This window comes from Manis javanica, chromosome 10 (genome assembly GCF_040802235.1).
Source record: "Manis javanica isolate MJ-LG chromosome 10, MJ_LKY, whole genome shotgun sequence".
Taxonomy (NCBI): Eukaryota; Metazoa; Chordata; class Mammalia; order Pholidota; family Manidae; genus Manis; species Manis javanica.
Window position 1 is genome coordinate 8,754,427 of NC_133165.1, and position 21,081 is coordinate 8,775,507.

At 56.1% G+C, this 21,081-nt stretch overlaps 1 protein-coding gene across 6 annotated transcripts in view; it reads left to right on the plus strand.

Moving 5' to 3' along the window:
• The window catches only part of CLEC16A (C-type lectin domain containing 16A), a 197,255-nt gene extending 192,156 nt beyond the window's left edge, over positions 1-5,099 (plus strand). For 5 of the 6 annotated variants that reach the window (XM_073214757.1, XM_017673785.3, XM_073214755.1 and 2 more), the window contains one exon: positions 1,373-5,099. In XM_073214757.1, the coding sequence (XP_073070858.1) occupies positions 1,373-1,737 (365 nt within the window). In that variant the 3' untranslated portion in view covers positions 1,738-5,099. The remainder of the gene's footprint in view (positions 1-1,372) is intronic. The other variant, XM_073214758.1, reaches the window with a different exon arrangement.
• The last annotated feature ends 15,982 nt before the right edge of the window (positions 5,100-21,081 follow it).

Consider the following 21,081-nt stretch of genomic DNA (forward strand, 5'->3'; position numbering starts at 1 on the left):
TTTCTGGGCTCAGCTCACACCCTGAGTCACTTTTTCCCCTAATGCTCACCAGTGCCCCATTGCCACCTTCCCGCGGCAAGGACAGACCCAAAGCTCAATGCAGCGGTTTTCTCTGGGCCTTATTCTTCTTTACAGTAAAAAAATGGCTTCATGAAGAAATTAACTGGGACCTTTTAGAGCTCATCTTGCCCGGAGTCTTGTGCGCAGAAACGCCAGCATGCGCCCTGGGAGACCGTCTGTTCTTTGTGCTCTCTCCCTGTGGGTGCTCTCCTTGCCTTCATCCCCTGCTATATGCCCTCTGGCTTTATTTTGCTTTTGGTTTTTCCATTCTTTCACTCTGTGTTCTGTTTGCAGTTCTGTTTTGTTTTGGCTTAACTTAAAAAAGAAACAACTAACTTAACCAGAATCACGGTGAACAAAAAAAGTCATCATCCCCAGAGCCCAGAGGGCTCCCAAACTCACAGCTCAACCCCGTGCGGTCTGCACCTTCTGCTGCCGGCTCGTGGGCCTCAGGGTCCGTACATGTAAGAGTTTGCTTGTCGAGCAAGATGCCCACGGAGTTCCTACCAGTGTTTTCAGATCACCGGCAAGAGACCTGGAAGATGCACTCCAGTCCCAGCTGGTGTTTCTGTCCAGGCAAACGAGTCACTGAAAAGCAAACAGGCCGTTGGCCTGTAACCTAATCAAGGATTTTGAGAAGCACCAAAGAAACAAATTGCCACTCCAAATATACCTGCATCCGGCAGAGCCTCCTGTCTTCCTCCTGCCATTGTTTCTCTCCGTGGCCCCTGTGGGGATGCCAGGCCAGCACAGCCCCTTCCCGGGTGCTAACTCAGCACGTAGAGAAGGAGCAGGGCACAAGCCACAACCTGAGGTTTGGTTTTGTAAGCTGAAAAGTTCTATAGAATTCCTTTTTTTTTCTCCTTTTTTTAAAATATTCAGTGAGTTCCCTCTTGGTTAAATGTCGCCAAATGTAGACTCTAGAAATGGCCCGAAGTAATGAACACACCCAAGCCTATTTTCTCCCTAAATAGTACATTTATCATCAGGCAGGTGGTCCAAGAGTTGCCCTAACCCTGGGCCCTTTCCCACACTATAATCCATTCATGGATTTTACACAAACCCCTGATTTTTCCCTTGCATCACAAGACAGGGTAACCCTGGGCCCTGACAGATTGTCCCCCAGGACTATGCACTGGGTTTACCAGCATCTGTGTCCCCAGAAGAAGGGGATGGAGACAAGCTGTTTCCCCAATGCTGCCATGTCCCACCCAGATTTCCCTGGGCCTTCGTTCAGCATGGGAGCAGAGGGTATCAGGTAAGCCGAGTATCTTGAAGTTAAATGTACCTTTGTTTTTTCTCCCGTGCCCAGATGACCCCTTGACTGTGGAACAGCCTCAGCCTAACCTTTCCGACCAGGTGGTGATCATCAATGAAACGGAAGCAGATGCCAGGCCCAGCAGGAGCCTGGCAAGGAGCACAGATGTGGACACAGTCAGCCTGTCCCCCAGCCTCATCCCAGCCCAGCAGCCTACCATCTCCCTGCTCTGCGAGGACACTGCCGACACCCTGAGCGTAGAGTCACTGACCCTCATCCCTCCCGTCGACCCCCACAGCCTCCACAGCCTCCACACCCTCACAGGCGTCCCCACATCACCCACACCAGCCACAGTGGGCAGAGCGACCCCAGGTGAGGAGGCTGCGCACCCGGGCCCTGCAGGCCCCACCGAGCGCTGAGTCAGCACTGAGCGGCCTCCCTTGGTGCGTGCGGCCCCGCTGGTAGGGACCAGGTGCAGCTGGCTCGGAAGACACGTGGGGAGCATCTCGGTTCTCCGCAGCCCCCAGTAACCATCTCCACCACCTGTCCTCACGCGCCTTTGCTCCATCTGAACCCCTCTTTCACTTTGCGCCTCTTGGAGAGCAGGCTGCGATCACTGGAGACACCCCAGCAAACACAGGTGGCTCCTCGGAGGAGGCCTGGGCTCCTGACCTCTGATCCCGGTGGCCGGCTCCTCACGCTTCATCAGCTGGCCCCAAAGCTGGCCCCTCTCCAGTCTCCAAGCTTCTCTGCCACCATCTCCAGTGCACAGAAGAAGTGGACAAAGGTCACTGGATAGAAATTTGTAGAAATGCAAACTCCAATAAACAGCTCCTCTGGATATTTATTTGTGCTTTTGGCAGATGAAAAGCATTCATGTAGAAAACATCTACTTTTTTAAAAAGTCCAAAAAAAAATCCTCAACCCTAAGGTTTGATGTCATGTTAAAAGTGTACTCTTACTGTTAAGGTTTCATTTTTGTTTTCCCTTGAACTTCCCAGTGTTTTGATTTGGCTGGTTTTCTCCGTTTTCTCAAGAGATTCGTACATCTTTGTTACTCACAAACTCTGCAAGCCTGTGGAATGAAAAAGTACCTTTCTGGAAAGTTTAGATTATTTTTTAAACAAAAATAAGGGAGATACATAACATATATTCTCAGGTACACACACTGCTGAGAGGGCCAAAAGTTTCTCTGCCACAACAGCCAGGGGGCCTCGCATTACCTGGAGATCTTTCCATGAAAGGGGACAACGGTGCAGTCAGCTCCCTGTTCACGACCCATTCCTTATCTCTCTGGACTAGAACCAAACTGGATGGTTTTCCAACATCACCTCAATTGTCACATCTGTTTATCTAAGAAAGAACCATCTGGGACTGTGACAACTCCAGCCCCAGTGGCCGTGATGATGAGAGCAGGCCATGGAAGCTGTTCCTTGAGTTGCCTGCTTCTCAACTGTGCGTGCTGGTGTGCAGGGAGATGGCTGCGCACCAGCCACCCGGGTGTGATGTCCTCAGCCACGGATTTATCCTGGGAGCTTGGGGATTGCCCAGCTGCTGCTACAAAGACGCACGCTTGTTTTTATAATGCAGACCCCACCATTCTTCCTCCAGATGGGCTGGGTGTGTGCAGCCCAATTTACTGATGGATCCAGTGAAGTGCCCCAAATGTTCCTTTCTACTTAGCCAGGCAAGCCAAGCGGCCCTCGCCACTCGGGCAGTGCCAAGACCTTCCAGCATGTCCACCAGGAATGTCAGTGCACACAGCGTCCATGTCGGCCAGGCCTGCTGACGGCGCCCTCAGGAGATGTCCCAAGCGCTCACCACCCACCTGGTCCAGAACCACGGCCCCAGCCAGCCTCACAGCAGGGCCTGCCCAAGCCAGGCCACAGCCTCCTGCAGGAGACACAGTGGTCCTAAGGAGGATGGGGGTAGTGGCCGTGGGGACAGGTTTCTCCAGTCATCAGAAGCCCTCTGGGTAGGTATGCCCACCCAGCTTCAACAGAAAGATCCAGCTCAGAAAGGAGGCCTTTTAGGCAGACATTCCAGGGGCCCTGGCAGGAGAGACGAGTCATGGCCATCAGCAGAGCATCCAAGGAAGGAAAGGCAGGTGGGTCAGAGGAAGGATGGCCTGTGGGGGCAAAGGGCATGTCATCAAGGACAGAGTCACCCCCTCCTCCAGCAGCCAGCCACATGCCCTGCCCAGTCTTCTGCTTGCATAGGGGAGAGGCTAGCCCCCAAGCCACATGCTTCTGGTTTTGAAATGACTCTGGGGCAGCAGAAATGAAAGGAGGTGAGTGACTTCCCAGCCCAGTGGCGTGTGGGGAACAAGCCCATGCAGGGGGACCCAGGCCCTCCCCAAGAACCATTAGCCTGCCACCTGAAATCAGGTGGTTTTGTGGCCACCAAGCACTACAGGAGAAAGGTCTTAGGCAGGGGGTACAGCATGTCTGGGGGGACCTGCGGCAGCACTGAGCTGAATGCAGCCCAGCCTCCACAGGCTGTTGAATAAAAAGTACTGATGCAGCCAAGTTTTTGCCCCAAACTCCTGGCCAGGGCAGCCTCACCCCAGTGGTAGTGGAGGGCAGGGGGGAGCATGTTCTTGGTTGCTCCTAGAGTGCACCTCTGCGGGATGCTCCCAGATGTGGGGTGGGAACTTCCTTTAACCAGGGGCTCCCAGACACCTTGCTGGCAAAGAGACACATGTCCTTGTGTGAGGAGGCCCGGGGTCTGGGGGAGTCAGGCAGCTGCCTTGGCCCCGATGAAGGGCCCGCCTCGCTGGGTCTTAGCAGCCGTGGGCATGGCTGTGTCTTCAGGAGCCCCCTGGAACCCTAACAGCAGGACGCTCCCAGGCAGGCCAACCCAGACAGGGGGGCTCCAGGCTTGCACAGAGAGAGGCAGAGCCAGGGGTCCTTGCAGAACCCAGGGCAGGGGCCGTGGCTTTGATGTGCAGCACTTAGACTCAGATGCCTGGGGTCAGCCCGGGCAAGCCCACCCAGCCCGCCACCTGCCCATCCCTACAGAGAGAGGGCCACCACCCCACCTCCTGAGTCCACATCAGGCCTGCTGGGTTTGCTGAGTCAGGGCAGGATGGCCACGTGAACCCCACACATCTGCTTTGAAAGCTCGTGTGGGGAAGCATGTGTCCTTTCCGTTCAGGGGCTTGAGGGAGCAGGCATCTCCTGAAGCGCAGGCGGGTGTGAGGCTGGGAGTTCTCCTGGGGGAGCAGGGGACCAGCCCCACGGCCATGGTAGGGATTCAGGGCGGTTGCCCTATCCCAGGGCCGGGGGAAGGAGGGTCTTCTGCCCCCAGCAGGCCTGCTCCACCAGCCTCCCCCTCCGTGCTCTCTGCTCTCTTTACCTAAACACCCACGTGCACATGGGTGGGCGGCCAGGGGCCGGGTGCAGACATGCACCTCTTTAAAGACATCACTAGATCTCTCTAAGGCCTCCATGTGCCCTGGTTCAAAAACAAAAAGTGGGTGAACTGATTCTCCTTTTCTAGATGCAATAAATAAGAAGTATTCAGTGCGGTCATGTTGACACTGGGCATAAACTGTAAGGGTTCCTTATGTTCCTCTGCGCTGGAAATATGTGAATAATTCTTGTCCCAAGGAGGAGCGGGGGTTGAGAAACCTCATGCTCTGGGCCATGGGACCATCCAGGGAAGTACCTGCTCGCACTGGCGTGACTCATGCTTTGTGGGTACTGAACCCGAGGGTGGAAATGAAAACTGGAACTTCCTGGTAAATTTGAACTTGGCAATAAAAGTTACCAAGAATGTGGTTGCTGCTCTGTGGTGCTGAGGTGGGGAGGCCACAGCCCAGCAAACAGGAAGGTTCTCTGCTGTCTGACCCCTTGGCCCTTCACGGCTGCTTGGCGGGGTGCAGCAGTAGTCAGTCCCCAGTTCCTAAAAGGGAGGTGTGGCTGTTCCTACTGGGGCTGGGAAAACATCCCCATGTGCAGCCCGCTCCATTCAGAAAGTGCTCCCGACCCCATCCTGGTGCAGTGACCTTGGTCCGTGTTCTGCATCCCTCACCTGTTAGCAGCTGGTACTCCATCTGAGCCTCAGCTTCTGCATCTGTGGAATGGGGCCATTACAGCCCTACCTTGCAGGTGAGCACAGGGCCTGGTGCACAAGGGTGCAGGGAGCCTCTGCACTGGTGTGCTGAGCTTCTGGGCCAGGACAAGTGGGAAGGGTCCCCACCGAGGACAGAGATGGGCAATGTTCCTGCTGGGGCTGGCACCAGTGTGAGCTTGGGCAACCCCTGGAAATGGGTTCACATGTTCTCATGGGAACTTCTGACACTCCAGCTTAAACCTGGCACAGAAAGCTGAGCCTGGAGGTAAAACCCAACTCAAATCCAGAGCATAAATGGGGCACCCCCTGCCCCACACCACAGGTTGAGGCAGTGCCAGTGGAAGGTGGAGGCTGGTGCTGAGGGCAGGGCTGCCCTCAGTGTCTGCCTCCCACTGGCCGCCAGCAGAGCTCTCTTCCCTGCCTGGCCTGGGTTTCTCTAGGGTCAGTTCCTCTGCTGAGAATGTGCCAGGCCCCCTGGGTTGAGGTTGGATCCCGCTCTGCACTGTGTCCCCTGGGTGCCTGGTTCTGGGCCAGGGCCCACCTGTAGCCTCACCTGTCCCCACAGCAGCCCTGCCTCAAGGGCACATGGCCACTCATGCATTGTGACTTTAGTCTAAGAAAAGGAACTTGCTAGAAGTATACACAGGAAGATGGGCCCCCGAACAGGCGAACTAGGGACAGCAGCTGTTGGGGGCTCCTTCCAGTCTCTGAGCCTCGCTGGGGCAGCCAAGGGCCAGGCCTCTAACTGGGGATACGGGTGCTAGGAGCGAGGAGCAGGCGCCTGCCAGCACACGCCTGCTGCTGGTGGACTCAGTGATGTGCCCCAGGGCCCGCAGTACAAGCCTGGGCCTATGCTCGTTGTGCTCCCAGCTGAGACTGCAGCTGCTGAGCCAAGCGTCCTGGGGCTGTTGACAGAAAAAAGGAGGTGAAGCAGCAATTCTCAGACACGAATGGGTGTCAGAATCACCTGGAACCCTTGTCCACAATCCAGCACCATGCACACCTAGACCACCTGGGGAGACCCTGAAATGGTGTCTGGCTGAAGGCCTTTGAACGGTGTGGTCACAGACTGGGTGCTCAGCACGAGCATTTCCTGGGGAAATGCCATCCTCTCTACGGGAGGCAGAGCCTGGAGCTGGACTCGGCCACTCATTAGCCACGTGACCATGGCCGGATCTCCAGTCCGTGCTGGGGTTTCCTCATCTGCAAAGCGAGGTGAGGAGCAGAGCTGCCTGGTCAGTTGTTAGGATGGAAGGAACCGGTGCTGGTAAAGTGCTCAGGTCAGGGCGGGCAGCCAGAGGGCCTGGAGGGCTCTCAGCACGTGAGCCTCAACGGCAGCTCCCCCCCACCTCTTCCCAGCCTAGGCTCACACCCAGCACGACCTGCAGCCTGTTTGGTGGCCTTTTCCAGTGTCCAGATCCGTCTGTAATGGGCAGCCCTCTTGCAGGGTTTGCAGGCTTCCTCCCCAGCATCACGTGCCCTCCGGCTGCGGTTTCCCCAGGGAGCCAAACCAGTGTCCAGGACAGCCTGATGGGGGGAGGCAGGAGGTGAGGCGCCCAGAGGCCTGTCTGCACATCCTCAAGGCACCTAGAAGGTGGAAGGGGAGGTGAGCGGGGGCAGGCGGTGTCCTGCCTGAGAGTGACCTCAAGTCCTTCATCCAGGAAGACCACTTCCCAGCTGGCCACCCACTGGAAACCCCCTTCACTTCCTGTCCTGCCTCCTCGAGGCATCTCAGCAGTGGGAAAAAACCTTCCACATCTAAAGGGTTTTTCTTCAGAAGAGGATAGGTCTGAATCACAAAGCCAGGAACACATGGGCCGGCCTGGGAATTTACTCGAGCATGCAGATGGGGCAGTGTAAGGCCTGCCCTCCCAGAACCTGCGCTCCATGCCTCTTAGCCCACCCTGCTCTGGCCCCTGCCCATCCTCCTCCTAGGCTACATGCCACCTGGCTCAGCCTGATTTCCCTCCAGGACGGTAGTATGTGCCCCCGGAACACACAGGTGCTGAACACCTGTTACTTCTACTCCTGACTTACCTCCTAAAGTCAAGTTATGTAAGAGGGAGACTTTGCCGCTAGAAACAGAAAATCAGTACTGCCTTCTGTCTTAATTTCCTAGGGCTGCCCTAATAAATTACCGCAAACTGGGTGGCTTGAAACAACAGTTTACTCTCTCACGGCTCTGGAAACCAGTGGTCCAGAACCAAGGGGCCAGGTGGGTGGGTTCCCTCTAGAGCCTTTGAGGGAAAATCCACTCCTGCCTGTCCGCCAGTGCCTGGTGTTGCTGGCAGTCCCTGGCTTGTGGCTGCATCACTCTTGATCTCTGCCTCTGCCTTCACATGGCCTTACCTGTATGTCAAATCTCTTATCAGGACACCACTAACCGGATATACAGGATGATCTCATTTCGAGATCCTCAACGTCAACCCTCTTTCCAGAGAAGGTCACGTTCACTGGGGGGTTAGGATGTGAATATATATTTTTAGGGGTGGGTGGTGTCACCATTCAATCCACTTCAATTTCTGGCAAGTATCTAAATATAATACAAGCAAATCCATGTAATTACATTGTAACCACGTCCCATTACCTGCCCTCCGCTCTGGGCCCGAGGCTGGAAAGCCAGCTAGTGTTGGAGATCTGTTAACGCCCAACCAAGACTTGCCCTCTGATGGGGTCGGGAGGGCTGGCCAGGGAGGAACAGCATCTCTGGGGCTCAGTTGTGTAAGTCTGTGTCCCTGTGCCCCTTAAAATCATCTCAGGATTCCTGATCAGAGATGCTGCTGTGGCACACACAGGCCACAGATCATGGTGTGGTGTCGACGGTGGTTTCTGTTTCTCAATCTTCCTTTTCCAGTAGACTCGCCTACAGGCATGGATTGTGTTTCATTTGACCCCCGTCTCCCTGAGCCTGGCTGCAGGGCCTGGCATGCTGCAGACACTGTATGGATGTGTGTTGGATGGATGGACAGATGGATGGATGGATGGGGCCATCCTTGGACACAGCCCCAAATTCCTAAGGACTGAATTCCATTCATGTGCCCATGCCTATGACCCTGACCTACAGCCTCACCCCATTTATCTTCACTCTGGCCTCTTCCAGGCCTTCCCATAGTCAGCCAGAGACATTTGAACGAATCAGGGTCAGGTTGACAAGTACGGGAGCTCTGGGGACTCTGTTTTGCTACCATCAGAAATTCTGTGTCCCCCAGCCCTCCCAGGTATCCGACTGAGCTTCTGCGGCTATCTCCACATCCCCGGAACCTCACACGGAGCCAAGTGGGCTTCAGAGCCAGCAGACCAGGTGCAAGTCCCCGCACTGTGACTCCCTAGCCACGTGGTGTTGAGCACATGGCTAAACCGAGGGCCCTCCCTGGCAGGGGCCTTGGCTGTGTAGATGAAGTGGCAGCAGGTAAACTGAGCACTCCATGCCCAGCCTGGCATAGAGTCACCTCAGCCAGCTGTCCTCACTGAATGAAGGAGGGGCTTTGGGAACCACCCAGTGCCCAGGCACCTCGCAGACCCCTAGAGACGGCCTCTCCAGGTGGAGCTGAGCTGTGGCATTGTTTTTGAGGACCCCAGCTGATTGCAAAGGACAACTGAGGTGAGAACTAGCCCTGGCCACTCCACACCCCTCACTGCAGCCACCCCCAGAAGACCCTCGCTCTTTCCAGGATAGGCCCTGGGCGTCTGCCTTTCTTCTCTGAGCACCACTCCCAGACCTGGGCACCTGTGGGGACTTGGTGTCCTTCTGGATACAGCTTACTTGTTACCTTCCAGAGGCCATTCTGAGTTGGTCCCCTGCTTTCTCAGTGTCCACTTAGTCCCTTACTGACATTTGTCACACCTCAAATTATTTCTGTTTGATGCACCCAAAATCCCACTGTCTTACTTTGGGAAACCCCGAGAGCAGAGCCAGGGGTGAGGACCTGGGTGCTATGTCCTACTGGGGGGAGATCCCAGGAAGCAGCCAACAGGGGGGAGGGGGAGGGCAGCAGACTGGCCGCTCCTGGGCTGGTCACCACTGTGGCCTCTGCAGAACCACATAGAATGACCTCAGGACTGGCCCAGATTGTGCAGGAGGTTGAGCCTCCCCACCACCCCTAACGCCTGTGGGTCTAGGTTGGCCCAGGGCAACAATGTCCTTGTTCCCCCCAGCTGTCCTGCCTGGAAGCCCATGAGTTCTCAGGGTTCTTCCTTTGGACTGAAAATCAGAGACTCCGCAGGCACTTGAGGTGGCAGGCTGGCAGCGGGGGGCACCCTGGGCTCCCAACAGCTCAGCTGCACACATTAAACAAGGGCCATCAATGCAGCCCGCCAGCATGTTCTTTTCGGCCTGTGCGGGCTTTGAAAAAAATAATAGAAGATTTTAGGAGTGGGGATCTCATATAAGTATCTGGATTTCTGCTTCTCTCTAAAAATCATCTATAGGAACCATGGGCCACATTCTTCATGGTGATCGTCAGTTGGAAGTGAGTATGGACTGTTTCTGTGCAGAAATTCTGCGGCCTTGCCTTCCCCACCTGAGCCTGGGGTGGGTGACTGGTTATGGGTGGCTTGTAGGGTGATTTTGCCTTTATGCCAGGCCCCTCACCTGGCCTGTCCAGCCCCCATGTGTGTCTTGAGGGGCTGGGCCACAAAGAAACTGGGCAATTAGCTGGGCCTGTGCACAGACTGGGCCTGTGCCCAGCCACCCGCCGGAGCCCAGGCCAGGGCGAAGGGCTCCTATGCGCCTGACGCTCAGGAAGGAGCCTGCTGCAGAGCGTGTGTCGGAGGAGGTGGCTCTGCCTTCCGCTCCCACCACCACCCCCATCAGCAGAGGTAAAATCCACCTAACACAAAATTAACCATTTAAAGTGAATAGTTTCAGTGGCTTTAGGTTCATTGACAGTGTTGTGCAGCCACCCCCTCCATCTAGTTTCAGGGTATTTTCATCAACCCATAGGACACCCTGGACCCAGGAGGCACGCACTCCCCGTGTGCCCCCTCCTTCTACTTACCCTTCTGTCTCCATGGATCTTGGAGTTTGTAGGCGGAATCACGGGATGCGGGGCCTTTAGGACTGACTCACTTCACTGAGCGTGCTGTTTGCAGGGGTCATCCCTGCTGTGGCCCGTGTAGTCGCGCTCCCATGTCAGGCTGGCTAATGAATGCTCTGTCATGTGGACTGGCAACCAGCCATCCCTCCGCGGATGGGCACTCGGGTTGTGTGGACAGAGCTGCCATGAATACCCATGTGCAAGTGTCCTTGTGTGTGTGAAGGCCGGTCTGACTGGGCAAGCACTTGCCACCCACGTGCCATCCTGGCTTCATCCTGGGGATACGAATATGCCCTGGACAGAATCACTGCCCTCGGAGAGGCCAGGATCCACCGACAAACAGACAGATAGACCATTACTTCCTCTGCACAAAAGGTGCAGTAACTAACTTCTCAGGCCTCCGTCTCCTCATCTGGCAAATGGGTCTACTGAGAGCAGCTCGGCCCTCTTGCCTTCCCTGGGTTCCCCACCCCCACGCACTCCTCAGCGGAGGGCAGAAACCACTTCCAGGCTGGGCTCCGCCTACACAGGTGATGGTGAGGAAGAGGGACAGAAAGGCAGGAGGACATCCTGGCGTGCACCTGGGCCCAGGCCTGCCTGCGCGGCTGCTCAAGGACCTGGGAGCCAAGGGACCCGTCGGAGTATTGAAAGCCAACAGGCGACGTGATCAGATGTGCGTAGCAGGAGGTCGCGGGGCCTGAAGGGGCAGGGCGGTCAGGAGAGCCCACCGCAGTGGGGAGGATCTCAGGGGAAGTGGGTGGCCTGGACACATTTAGGAGGTAAGATCTCCATGGTTGTTGACCTCAGCAGCCCATCACCTGCACTTTCCATTCCTTTCTTCTTTGATGTGTCTGATTTTTCTCTTTTGCCCCCACTGATTGCCAAAGGCTCGTAGCTCTGGTGACAGTTTGGAGAAGTGTAGAAAATAGTATTTTTCATCATCCTGCTACTAAGGGACAACCCCTGTTGGCATGCTGGCAGATTTCCTTCCAGTCTTTTCTCAATGCCTTTTAGCCGTTGAAAGAACACAGTGGGTGTGATGCCATGTCCGGCTGTGGACACAGCCTCAGCATTTCCCCGTGTTACAGCAGCTCCATCTCTGAAGAGTGTGAGAGCTTCTGCTTCAGGGATGTGTCTCTCAGGTTAGCTGTTGTCCACGGGTGGCCTTTAAAGTTGCTTCTACTTTTATTATTTTAAATCACCCTGCAATGAACATCTTTATACTTAAACCTGTGTCCACATTTTCTATCATCAATCCCTGAAAGAAGTTCTGAGCATGAAAATTACCAGATCATAGAAACATAAATCACTTTAAGGCTCTGGCCACAAATGGCCAAATGGCTTTCCAGAAAGGCTAGATCATTGACATTCCCACCTGCAATCTGCCATTTCACCACAGCATCCCCAGCACTATGTTGTCAGTTTTTAGATCCTTCCTACTTTTGCAGGCCAGCTCAAAGCTCACCTCCTCTGTAAAGCCTCCTCAGATTTCCCCTTTCCATCCCTCAACATTCCTGTGGCCAGATGCTCTTCTCCCTCCACTTGCTCCCCGCCCATCCCAGCTGTGGTTGATTCTGGCCTTTCCATTTGCTGTGGGTCTGATGTTCCTGGGGGTGGCACCTCCTCTGAGGCAGAGGAGCCCCCACCCACCCACCCAGCTTCCTGGCTCCAATCAACCACCACCCTTTGAGCCTCTGTAGGATGCTGGGGCACTTCCCCCATGACCTGTGAGGTCGGTATACCTATGCTTTTACAGAGGAGTGACTGAGACTCAGCCCAGAGAGGCTGTCACAAGTCTCATGTCATGGCTCTTGCCTGTATGCCAAGCCCAGCTAAACAAGTCATGTGCCTGATCTCAGGTCCAGCAACCCACCTCATGGTGCTATCAGTATTCCCATTTTACAGATAAGGAAGCCAAGACCCAAGGTCACCCAGATCAGGAGTGGTGAAACCTCAGGCCAGGCTGTGAGGCTCCTAGTCGCATCCTTTGCGTCTCAGAGAACAGGGCCGACAGTGCCCAGCCAGTGCCTCAGCCCAAGCAGCCCCTCGGCAGTCTGGCCGCCCTGACAGAACCTGCCCCTATTCCTGAGAATTGCTTGGAGCACGCCTTATCTCGGTGTCTTCTCCTGAACCTGTTTATCTCCCATACTTTATCAACTCTGGGCTTTCTTGCCCATCTGCCTGGGCAGGAACAGCCCTTCGGGGGCAGCTGCTGCCAAGATAACTTGGGAGCTGCACCTTCCATCTGGCCTTGGTGGCCTCTGTCACCAAGAAGAGGTGACTGCAAAGCCCCAGTGTCCCCCAATCTTCAGCCTTCCCAGGAAGCCCCAGGAAGCTGAGAGGGGTTTCGCCTCCCTCATCATTTGAACATTTATTCAACACTGATTAAACACCTACTGTGTGCCAGGCACCGTCCTGGGCACTGAGGAGGCATCAGCAAAGAAGTTAGACAAAACTCTGTGCCCCCACCCCCCTGGAGCTGACCTGCCAGCAGGTGGAAGCAAGCGATAAAGAAAATAAATGCATGGGGCTAGAAAATGAAGGGGCTAGAAAGGGCTGGGTGCACAAGAATATGCAAATAGAGCATAGGAAGGGAATCGCAGGCCAGTGAAGAGAAGAAAGGGGCTGCGGTTTTAAGCAGGAAGATCAGGAAAGGTGGTCTGGGAAAGGACATTTGAGCAAAGAGTGAAGGAAGCCGAAGAGGGACATGTGGGGATGGAGTATCAGGGCAGAGGGAACGGCCACGCAAAGGCCCTGGGGCGCTATGGGGGCCAGGTGGCTGGAGAGGAGCTGAGATGAGTAGAGAGATGAGGGGCTGGGGATCCTGGGAGACCATCGGGGGGCACTTGCACTTTTCTCTGAATAGATGAGGAGCCCTGGATGGATTGGTGAGAAGAGAGGGCCATGTCTTGGCGTAAGTTTTAACAGGACCCCTGAGATCCCAGAAGAGAAAGTGATCCCCTTTCTTCATTCCCTTTCAGTCCTTCAGGGGAAGGCAAAGGGAGGCTGCCCGACTGTTTCTCACAGCCATTGAGACATTTGCTTATCTCCCCTTTTAGAAAAAGGAAGAAGTCGGTCCCCACCTCTCAAAAGCCCAACAGGCAACCTTGGGCCTGAGCTGACCACTTCATTTTCATTATACTTGTTTATAGTCACCTGCTCCTCCTGGCCAGCCAGACTGCTGTTCCTCTTGTGGCAATGTTGTGAAAGGCCGTTTTCAATTAAAATTAGCTCTTCAGAGTGGTGGGTTTAATATCGATTTGTTAACCACATGAGATGGCACCTCATATCTGTTAGAACGGCCACTACAAAGGCAAGAAACAAGAGGGTGTGGGGGAATCGTGCACGGCTGGGGGGCACATACATCAGTGCGGCCACCTGTGGGAAACAGTGTGGAGGCTCCTCACAACACTGAAAATAGAACATCTCACTTTTGGGTATTTATCTGAAGGGAACGAAATCACTAACTCAAAAAACTGTCTGCACCCCCATGTTCACTGTAGCATTTTCATAACGGCCAAGACACGGGAGCAACCAAAGTGTCTGCACGCAGGGGAATGGATGAAGAAAACGTGGCATATTTCTGCCGTGGAATACTATTCAGCCATGAAAAGGAGGACATCTTGCCATTTGCAGCAACATGGACGAATCTTGAGGGCATCATACTAAGCTAAATAAATTGGAGGCAAATACTGTGTGATCTCATTTACATGTGGAATTTTAAAAAAATCTCATAGTAACAGAGAACAGATTTGTGCTTACCAAGCAAAAAAAAAGGAAAAAAGGAGGCCAGCCCTGTCTCAGCCCAGGAAGTGAGGACCAGTGTGGGGCTGTGGGAACCCAGAGAGGATGGAGGGGGCAGGGGAGGCGGCTGGAGGTGGGCATGGCCAGGAGGCATGTGCGAGCAAGCTGGGGGAGCTTCCTGTGATGAGGGAGGAGGCGAGCGTGGAGGGTCCCACCCGCTCAGACGTGCGCAGCCCACCTGCCCGTACTTCAGTCGTCCAACAGGCCCAGGAGCACACTGACCTGCCGGGAGAACCGGACACCTTGGGGAACCTCAGCAATGCTTCCCATAGCCTGGAGGGCCCCCACCCAGGACTGGCCAGGGACGCAGATGCTATCAGGGTGGCAGAAGCCTCTCCCACCAAGATGTGTCCCCTGGGAAAGGGGTGGTACAGAGAGAGACCGAGAATCCAGAGTCCAGAGTGCTGAGTGGAAAGAGTTAACCTGAAAGAGGCCACATCTACACCAGGGGAGGGTGGACAGACAGAGAAGGTCCTCTGCCATCGGGAAAGTGGATGACATTGCCAGAGTTTGCACACTGCGGTCGTGACCTTAATCCAAGTTAGCATGACACAGCCCTTGCCACTGCCCAGCCCTGCTCGGAGCATCTTGCACACGCTGGCTCCTTTCATCAAGCAAGGCCCTGCTGTTCCCCGACTTCACAGACCCGGGAGTGCATGCTGCTGTGAGCCCCGTGGTATGGTGGGGCACACCAAGGGCCCGAGAGGAAGAGCCACCTCCCGAGGCAGGATGGGGGCCGGGACCCAGGCCCTCTGACCTCAGAGGGCAGGCTCTCACCTCTGCCAGCACCACAAGGCCAGGGTGCTCAGAGCTGCATCCCACCCACCCCGATGCTCGGGCGGCTTCCTCTGCAACAGTCCTCGGCCAGCCTGGGGTGGCTGTGAGAGGCAGGGCCTTGCCCATTTCTTTGAAGGAAGCCTGCAGGCAGCCTGTTCCTAGAAGGAAGTTCCACACCCAGTGCTTACCTGTTGGGCATTGCTGCAGTGGTCCGGAGGGTCCTGCCAACGTGTCCACTTCCGGGACAGGGAGGGAGTGGTTGGGCTGCCTCAGGCAGGGCTTGCTGGTCCCCAGAGCAGGGTGGGGCTGGAGGCATCCGCTCCAAAGTTCCTTCCCTCCCCACCCACACCAGGCAGTCTCCTCCTGCCCCTGCTCCCTGCCTCAGTTTCCTCATCTGATTTGCCGACACAACAGTACTTCTTCCTGGAGTTGTGCAAATCAAACACAGTCACATGTGGAGTCGACAGGGCTGTTTCAAGGAGGCTGAACTATCCTGAGGCCTGTGGGAAGCCCCGGTGGAGTTCTTAGGTGGATAAGATGCAATACATAGGACTAACTTCAAACTATGTATTGGTAAGCTGAAAGGAAAAGCAGCCCCCAGGGGCCAGCGATCCAGAGGCCTCAAGGCAGGCTGCACTGGGACCAAAGGCGGGCACTGGCACTTTCTGCCCACCTGGGGCTGGGGACGGGGTCTTGGGACAGAACGAGGAGGGGTACAGGAACGGAGAACCAGCGTGAAGACCTGAAGAGCTGTCCCCTCTGTGACGAGTGTGTCACTCTACCCACCAGCCCACGGCCATAGCCACAGACTGGCGAGGGGAAGCAGCCCATTGTGAGAAGCTGGGAGTCAGAGCCTGGGAGGGAGGGGGCCGGGCAGGGGGGCTCTGGGATCTGGGCTGATCCCACCATGAGTTGCTACACTCTTAAGCCAAGGGATCAGGATGAAATCCAGTCTCCAGCTGCTGAGCCCTCGGAACCCCAGCCAAAGCAGAACAGGGAAGCATCCCGCCCTGAGGCACTCCGGCCACCCTGCAAGGCCGTCTGCACGCACCAGCTCTCCCTGCTCCAGAGGAGCTCACAGCCTACCTCAGGAGCCACCGGAGAAAACCCACCCTCCGAGGGGTCCTCACCTGGGTGGTCTCTCCCACCCACACTCTGCTGTCTCTGGCACCTGAGGTCCTTCTGAAGCTGCAGGCATTACATCTACCCAGCCGCTCCCCGTCTGCACTCCCAAATCCTGGGAGACCCGAGCTTTTCCCAAACGCCTCGTGGGAGCATGGTGTGTGTACTGAGGACTTCACGGAGGGCTGAGTTCCTCGCCTGGGTCCACAGGATGAGGAATGGAGCGAGCCTGAAGGCCACGGGGATAGTAAAGTCACTGGAAGTCTCTGAAAGTTCTCCAAGACCAGGAGGCAAGGCACTGGCCTTCCGTGGAGGGAGGAATGCAGGTCTGGGGGGTCCTGCATAGCCTCAAGGGACAGTTGGCCTTCAGGAGGCAAATTCCCAAGAGCTGAATGTAAAGAAGCCTGTGATGTACCCAGGGACCCTGTGGGCTGCCAGGTCCCTAACCCTCACGGGTCACAGTGTCGGGGTGAGGCTGACCTTGTCACGAGTATATTACCATGTAGCACTCAAGCTGTGTTGGGGTGCCCTCAGGCTGTTACAGGAGCACAGAGGAGGGGTCCCCAAACCTAGAGATGGTGGTAGGTCTGGATTGAAATCCTGACTCCACAGAGTGGAGCTGAGGTTTCCTGTGCCTCCGTTTTCACCTCTGTGTGATGGGGACAATAACAGCCCTCCCTCCTGGGCCCTGGGAGGATTGCAGGAGAAAACCTCCTCGGCAGGGCAGCACGGAGTAGACTGGCCAGGGGAGAGAGTACCTGGGCTGGTGACTGCTGAATGGATAGCTGGCCCCACGGATGAGTCACCAGAATGAGCCGCTGTGATTGATTTAATGCAATGAATGGACTAACCAGAGAAATGAATCAATGAATGGAGTGTTCAGGACCTGCCTCCCAGCGTCGCAGAGAGGGGCCTGGCCCGGGGAGGGGAGGGAGGGGAGGCCAGACCTGAGTCAGAACCAGGTCAGAGGCCAGCGACAGCTCCCCACACCTGTGGCTCTGCACTTAATCACTCCCTGATGCCAACACACCAAGGGGCCCAGCAGGAAACCCAGAGTCACGTTCCTGAAGGTGGGCCAGCAGGCCCTGCAGCTCGCTGTGGCCCCCCCACCCCAGCCCCTTCCGGCCCGACAGACAATGAATCAGGGCTTTTCGGGGGAAATGAGAACCAGCAGACTCAGCAAGGAGTGTCCGGCCTGGCAAGTCAGGGGCTGTGAGCAGGGCCTGGGGACGGTCGGGGGAGGGGTCTCCTGGCGCCTCCCGGACAAGGGGACCCTGCGCAATGGCCGCGGAGCTTGGGGATCCCTGGGGGAGGACATTCCTCCGCCCTGGGCCCAGTGAGCTTCTGGATGCCGAGCTCCGCCCACCACAATAAATAACAGTGATAACCAGCAAACATTTATGGTGGCCGGCACCGCGCCAAGGGCTGCCACTCCTGTCCTCATACAGTCCTTCCCACCTGCCAGGAGGCAGCATCTCCTGGAACTCTGGATGCGCCCACATTCCACTGGGCTTCACCTGCAGCCGTGGCCACCTCGCGTGTTGCTGAGCTTCGATATCCACATTTGGCAGAAAACTGCGGCTCAGAGGGGCTCAGCAGCCTGGAGAGGGGGCCTGGGAGATCCTTGGGGAGCACTTGGGGAGGAAGGCAGGAAGGAGGGGGCAGTGGCGGGAGTCCAGGGACCCAGGGCTGCCTCTGGTGGTCCCCAGCAGGGGAATTCGCCGCTGGGGGTTGGCCGGTTGGAGGCTGGGCAGGGGCTTTTTGCTGTCTCACCTGGACCCCTTTGGGAGTGTGGAGGTTGTACCTCCATCCACCCCCTGTCCTCAGGGGTGACCCTTACCCGCGCAGAGCCTCCCTGGGGACCTAATTTGCATATGAAAGGGGGCCCGGCAGAGGGCCCTGCCAACTCAAAGGAAGGGGTCTGTGATGGTGGTGCTCCAGCGGAAGTGAGTCTAGTCTTCTCGCCAAGGGTGACTTTCTAGCTGTGACTCCAGCTCTGGGGCAGAGGCACTGATGTAATCGGCCTGCAGGCCAAACAGCCCTGGATGGTTCTGGGAATTTGGAGACCAGCCAGCCTCGGAGACACTCTGATGCTTTCCGTGGAAGGGGTGGGGAGGGGAGGAGGCAGCCCCAGAGCAGTTTCTCGCTCTGCCTCACACCGTGGTCACCAGCAAACTTTTCACTCCCCGGACCCTAAGCTGAGGGCTGACTCAGGTACCACCCCCACCCCCCTTACCTCATGGATGGGGCATCTCCAATCTGTGTTTAATTTAGTGCCTCACACACACAGGGTCTCCAGGGAGTCCCACCATAACGCATGAGCAGAGGCTACTCTTTCTCCATCTTTCAGGGAGCCAGGAACAACCAGAGAGGTTGAGTAACCTGTCCAGAGTCACACAGCTCTAGGAAGTAGAGTCAGGATCAGAACTCAGAAGCAAAGGATTCTAGGCCCTTGTTCTTTTGGCTATGCAGATCTTGGCTACTACTGTTTGCTGAAATTACAGACTTGGTCAAGTTCATTACAGCCAGTCCACACTATGGACCACATTCATTGGCTACTGAAATGGTCATTTGGAATATTGCTTCTTCTGGAAAAATGCCCATGGTGTGTTCTTAAAAGGAAAAGCAAGTTGCAAGAGTTTGAAAACTACAACCCTGTTTTCATTCATTTAGGAAGAGTTTGCATAGAAACCTGACCAGCAACTGGAAGACAGTTGTATGCTATAAAGGCAGGCAGCTGTGACCCTGCCAGGAGAGAGAGCAGGGGCCTATGAGGAAGGATGAGGCCAAGCCCACCAGGTCTGGTGCCACCAAACTATCCTGCCTCATCTGTGATGGTGGCTCTTGGGTCCTGGGAAAGGGGGTGTCTACATTGATGGGGGGCTGAAGGACTCTGAGCAAGGAAGAGAGGTTAGTGTCCACGTGGAGAGGCTCCAGGGCCCTATGGTAGGTGGAGGGTCTGGGGGGAGGCAGACTGAGTGCCTCCCCTTCCACCCTTGTCTAACCTGTCAGTCCTTGAGACCATCTCAGACACCCCCTCCTCCAGGAAGCCTTCTTGGATGTCCTGGCCAGGCACTTGCTTTTCTCAGCCCTTCTCTGTATTTCTCATGTAGAATTTAGTGCTTCTGGCCTCTTCCCCTCAACTCTGACCTTGTTGAGGGTCATGGACACAGCTATGTGGGGTTCATTTCTGTAACCCCGGCCCCTCCCGTGGGGGCTGCTGCTGAGCTAATCCCAACCCCCTCCTGGCGGGTTCACAGCCACTTCCAGTTGCACATTTCCCTTCACAGGGCCCTTTTCATGCCTTACCTCACCTAGTCTTCTCCACAACCCTAAGGGATGGATGCCACTATTCATGCCCATTTTACAGATGCAGAAACGGGGCCTCAAGGAAGCTAAAGTACCTGCCCCAAGTCACATGGCCAGCAAGTGGCAGAGCCAGGCTCCAAATCCAGGTCGGGCTGTGTCTGCAGGGTGTCTCAGAGAACACCAGCCTTCCTCCATGCACCAGAAAATACTAAACTCCAGTTTCTCTTTCAATAGCTGCAGTGAAGAGGCCCGAAGCATGGGACTCCGAGACAGATGTGAGCTCTACAATGGCAGTAACTGGCATCTATGGCACCTACCCTCACAGGTTCTCCTCTGTGCCAACCCTGAGAGGTAGGCATGAGTATCCTTATAGTGGAGATGGGGAGACTGAGGCCCAGGAGGTCCCGGGTTCCAAGGTCACCTGGCTCTGATGAGGCTGAGCCCTGCTTGCTCTCCGAACATCCAGTTTCTGAGCCTGGCTCAGCACATGGTGTTCTGAGCCCCACCCAGCCCCTGCCGAGGGATATCTGAGAAATAGGCTTCCTGCTCAAAGCCAATTCCGTTTTCTTTCGGGAAAGAAGCTGAGGGAAACTGGGAAGGGACGGTGAGGGGGCCAGGTAGTAGACAGGCACACTTCCTGCAGGAGAAAAGTCTACCCAGCACTTCTGGGAAGAGGAATGGCTCAGCGATAGCAAGGTGCACTTTGACCCCAGTTAAGCACCCGGCTGTCACTACTGACAGCCTTTCCTTCCCAGGGGATGCAGCTGGCCTGCTTGGAGTCAGCATTCCTGATGTCCAGGTGTGTCTATCTGGCCATATGTCAACTGCCAGACAGGGTGCCCAGCTGGAGCCTCAGCCAGCTGGCCGGGGGAAGGAGGGGGTGCAGCCCAGGCTGGATCATCTCAACTGAGCCCTGAGCTGGCTGGCCAGGCCCAGCCGGGCTGATGAGGCAATGTGAGTCCTGTTTCCTGTTACTGTGGCTATGCAAATGGGGGGAAGTTGGGGCTTCTCCAGGGGCAGGCTTCCTGGAATGATGGCATCGATTGTCCCGAGAAACCTGGTCCCAGTGGCCCTGTATTAGTGGATGGTTAATGTCCCTTTCTCTCCTGGTGCCACTCCAATGCGGAGGCTGCCCGCTGCTCTGCCAGCCCATGGGAACACCGTCTTCAGCCCACCTGGGCCAGCCTCCGGGAGAGCCAGGGGCAGCTTCCACAGCTCAGGCCTTCATCCCCAGCCCGTGGGATGGGGAGCAGGAGGCAGAGGAGGCCTCACGGGCTCTCAGGCCCTTTTCCAGAGACTGCCACACCCTTCCCCTCTGTTTACAGATGAGGAAACTGAGGACCGCAGCTGGACCAGGGACTTGCCTGGCTGCTGCCTCTCTCACTCACCAGGACGTGCCCCACAAACAGCGGCAAACCCTGCTTGCCACCAGAAGCCTGCTGGGTTCCCCGTCTAGTCCCTGTGGCCTCAGCAGCCTCAGGTCCCAGTCCCAGCCAGGCTGGCTGGGATTCTTGCCACACCCCGGGCTGGCCTCCCGCCCCCCTAGTCAGGCTGTCCAAGGGGTCATTCTCCAGCTCACATCTGATCATGTCACTCCACTGCCCTGGTATCAAGTCCTTGCTCAAAGCTGGGCCCCAC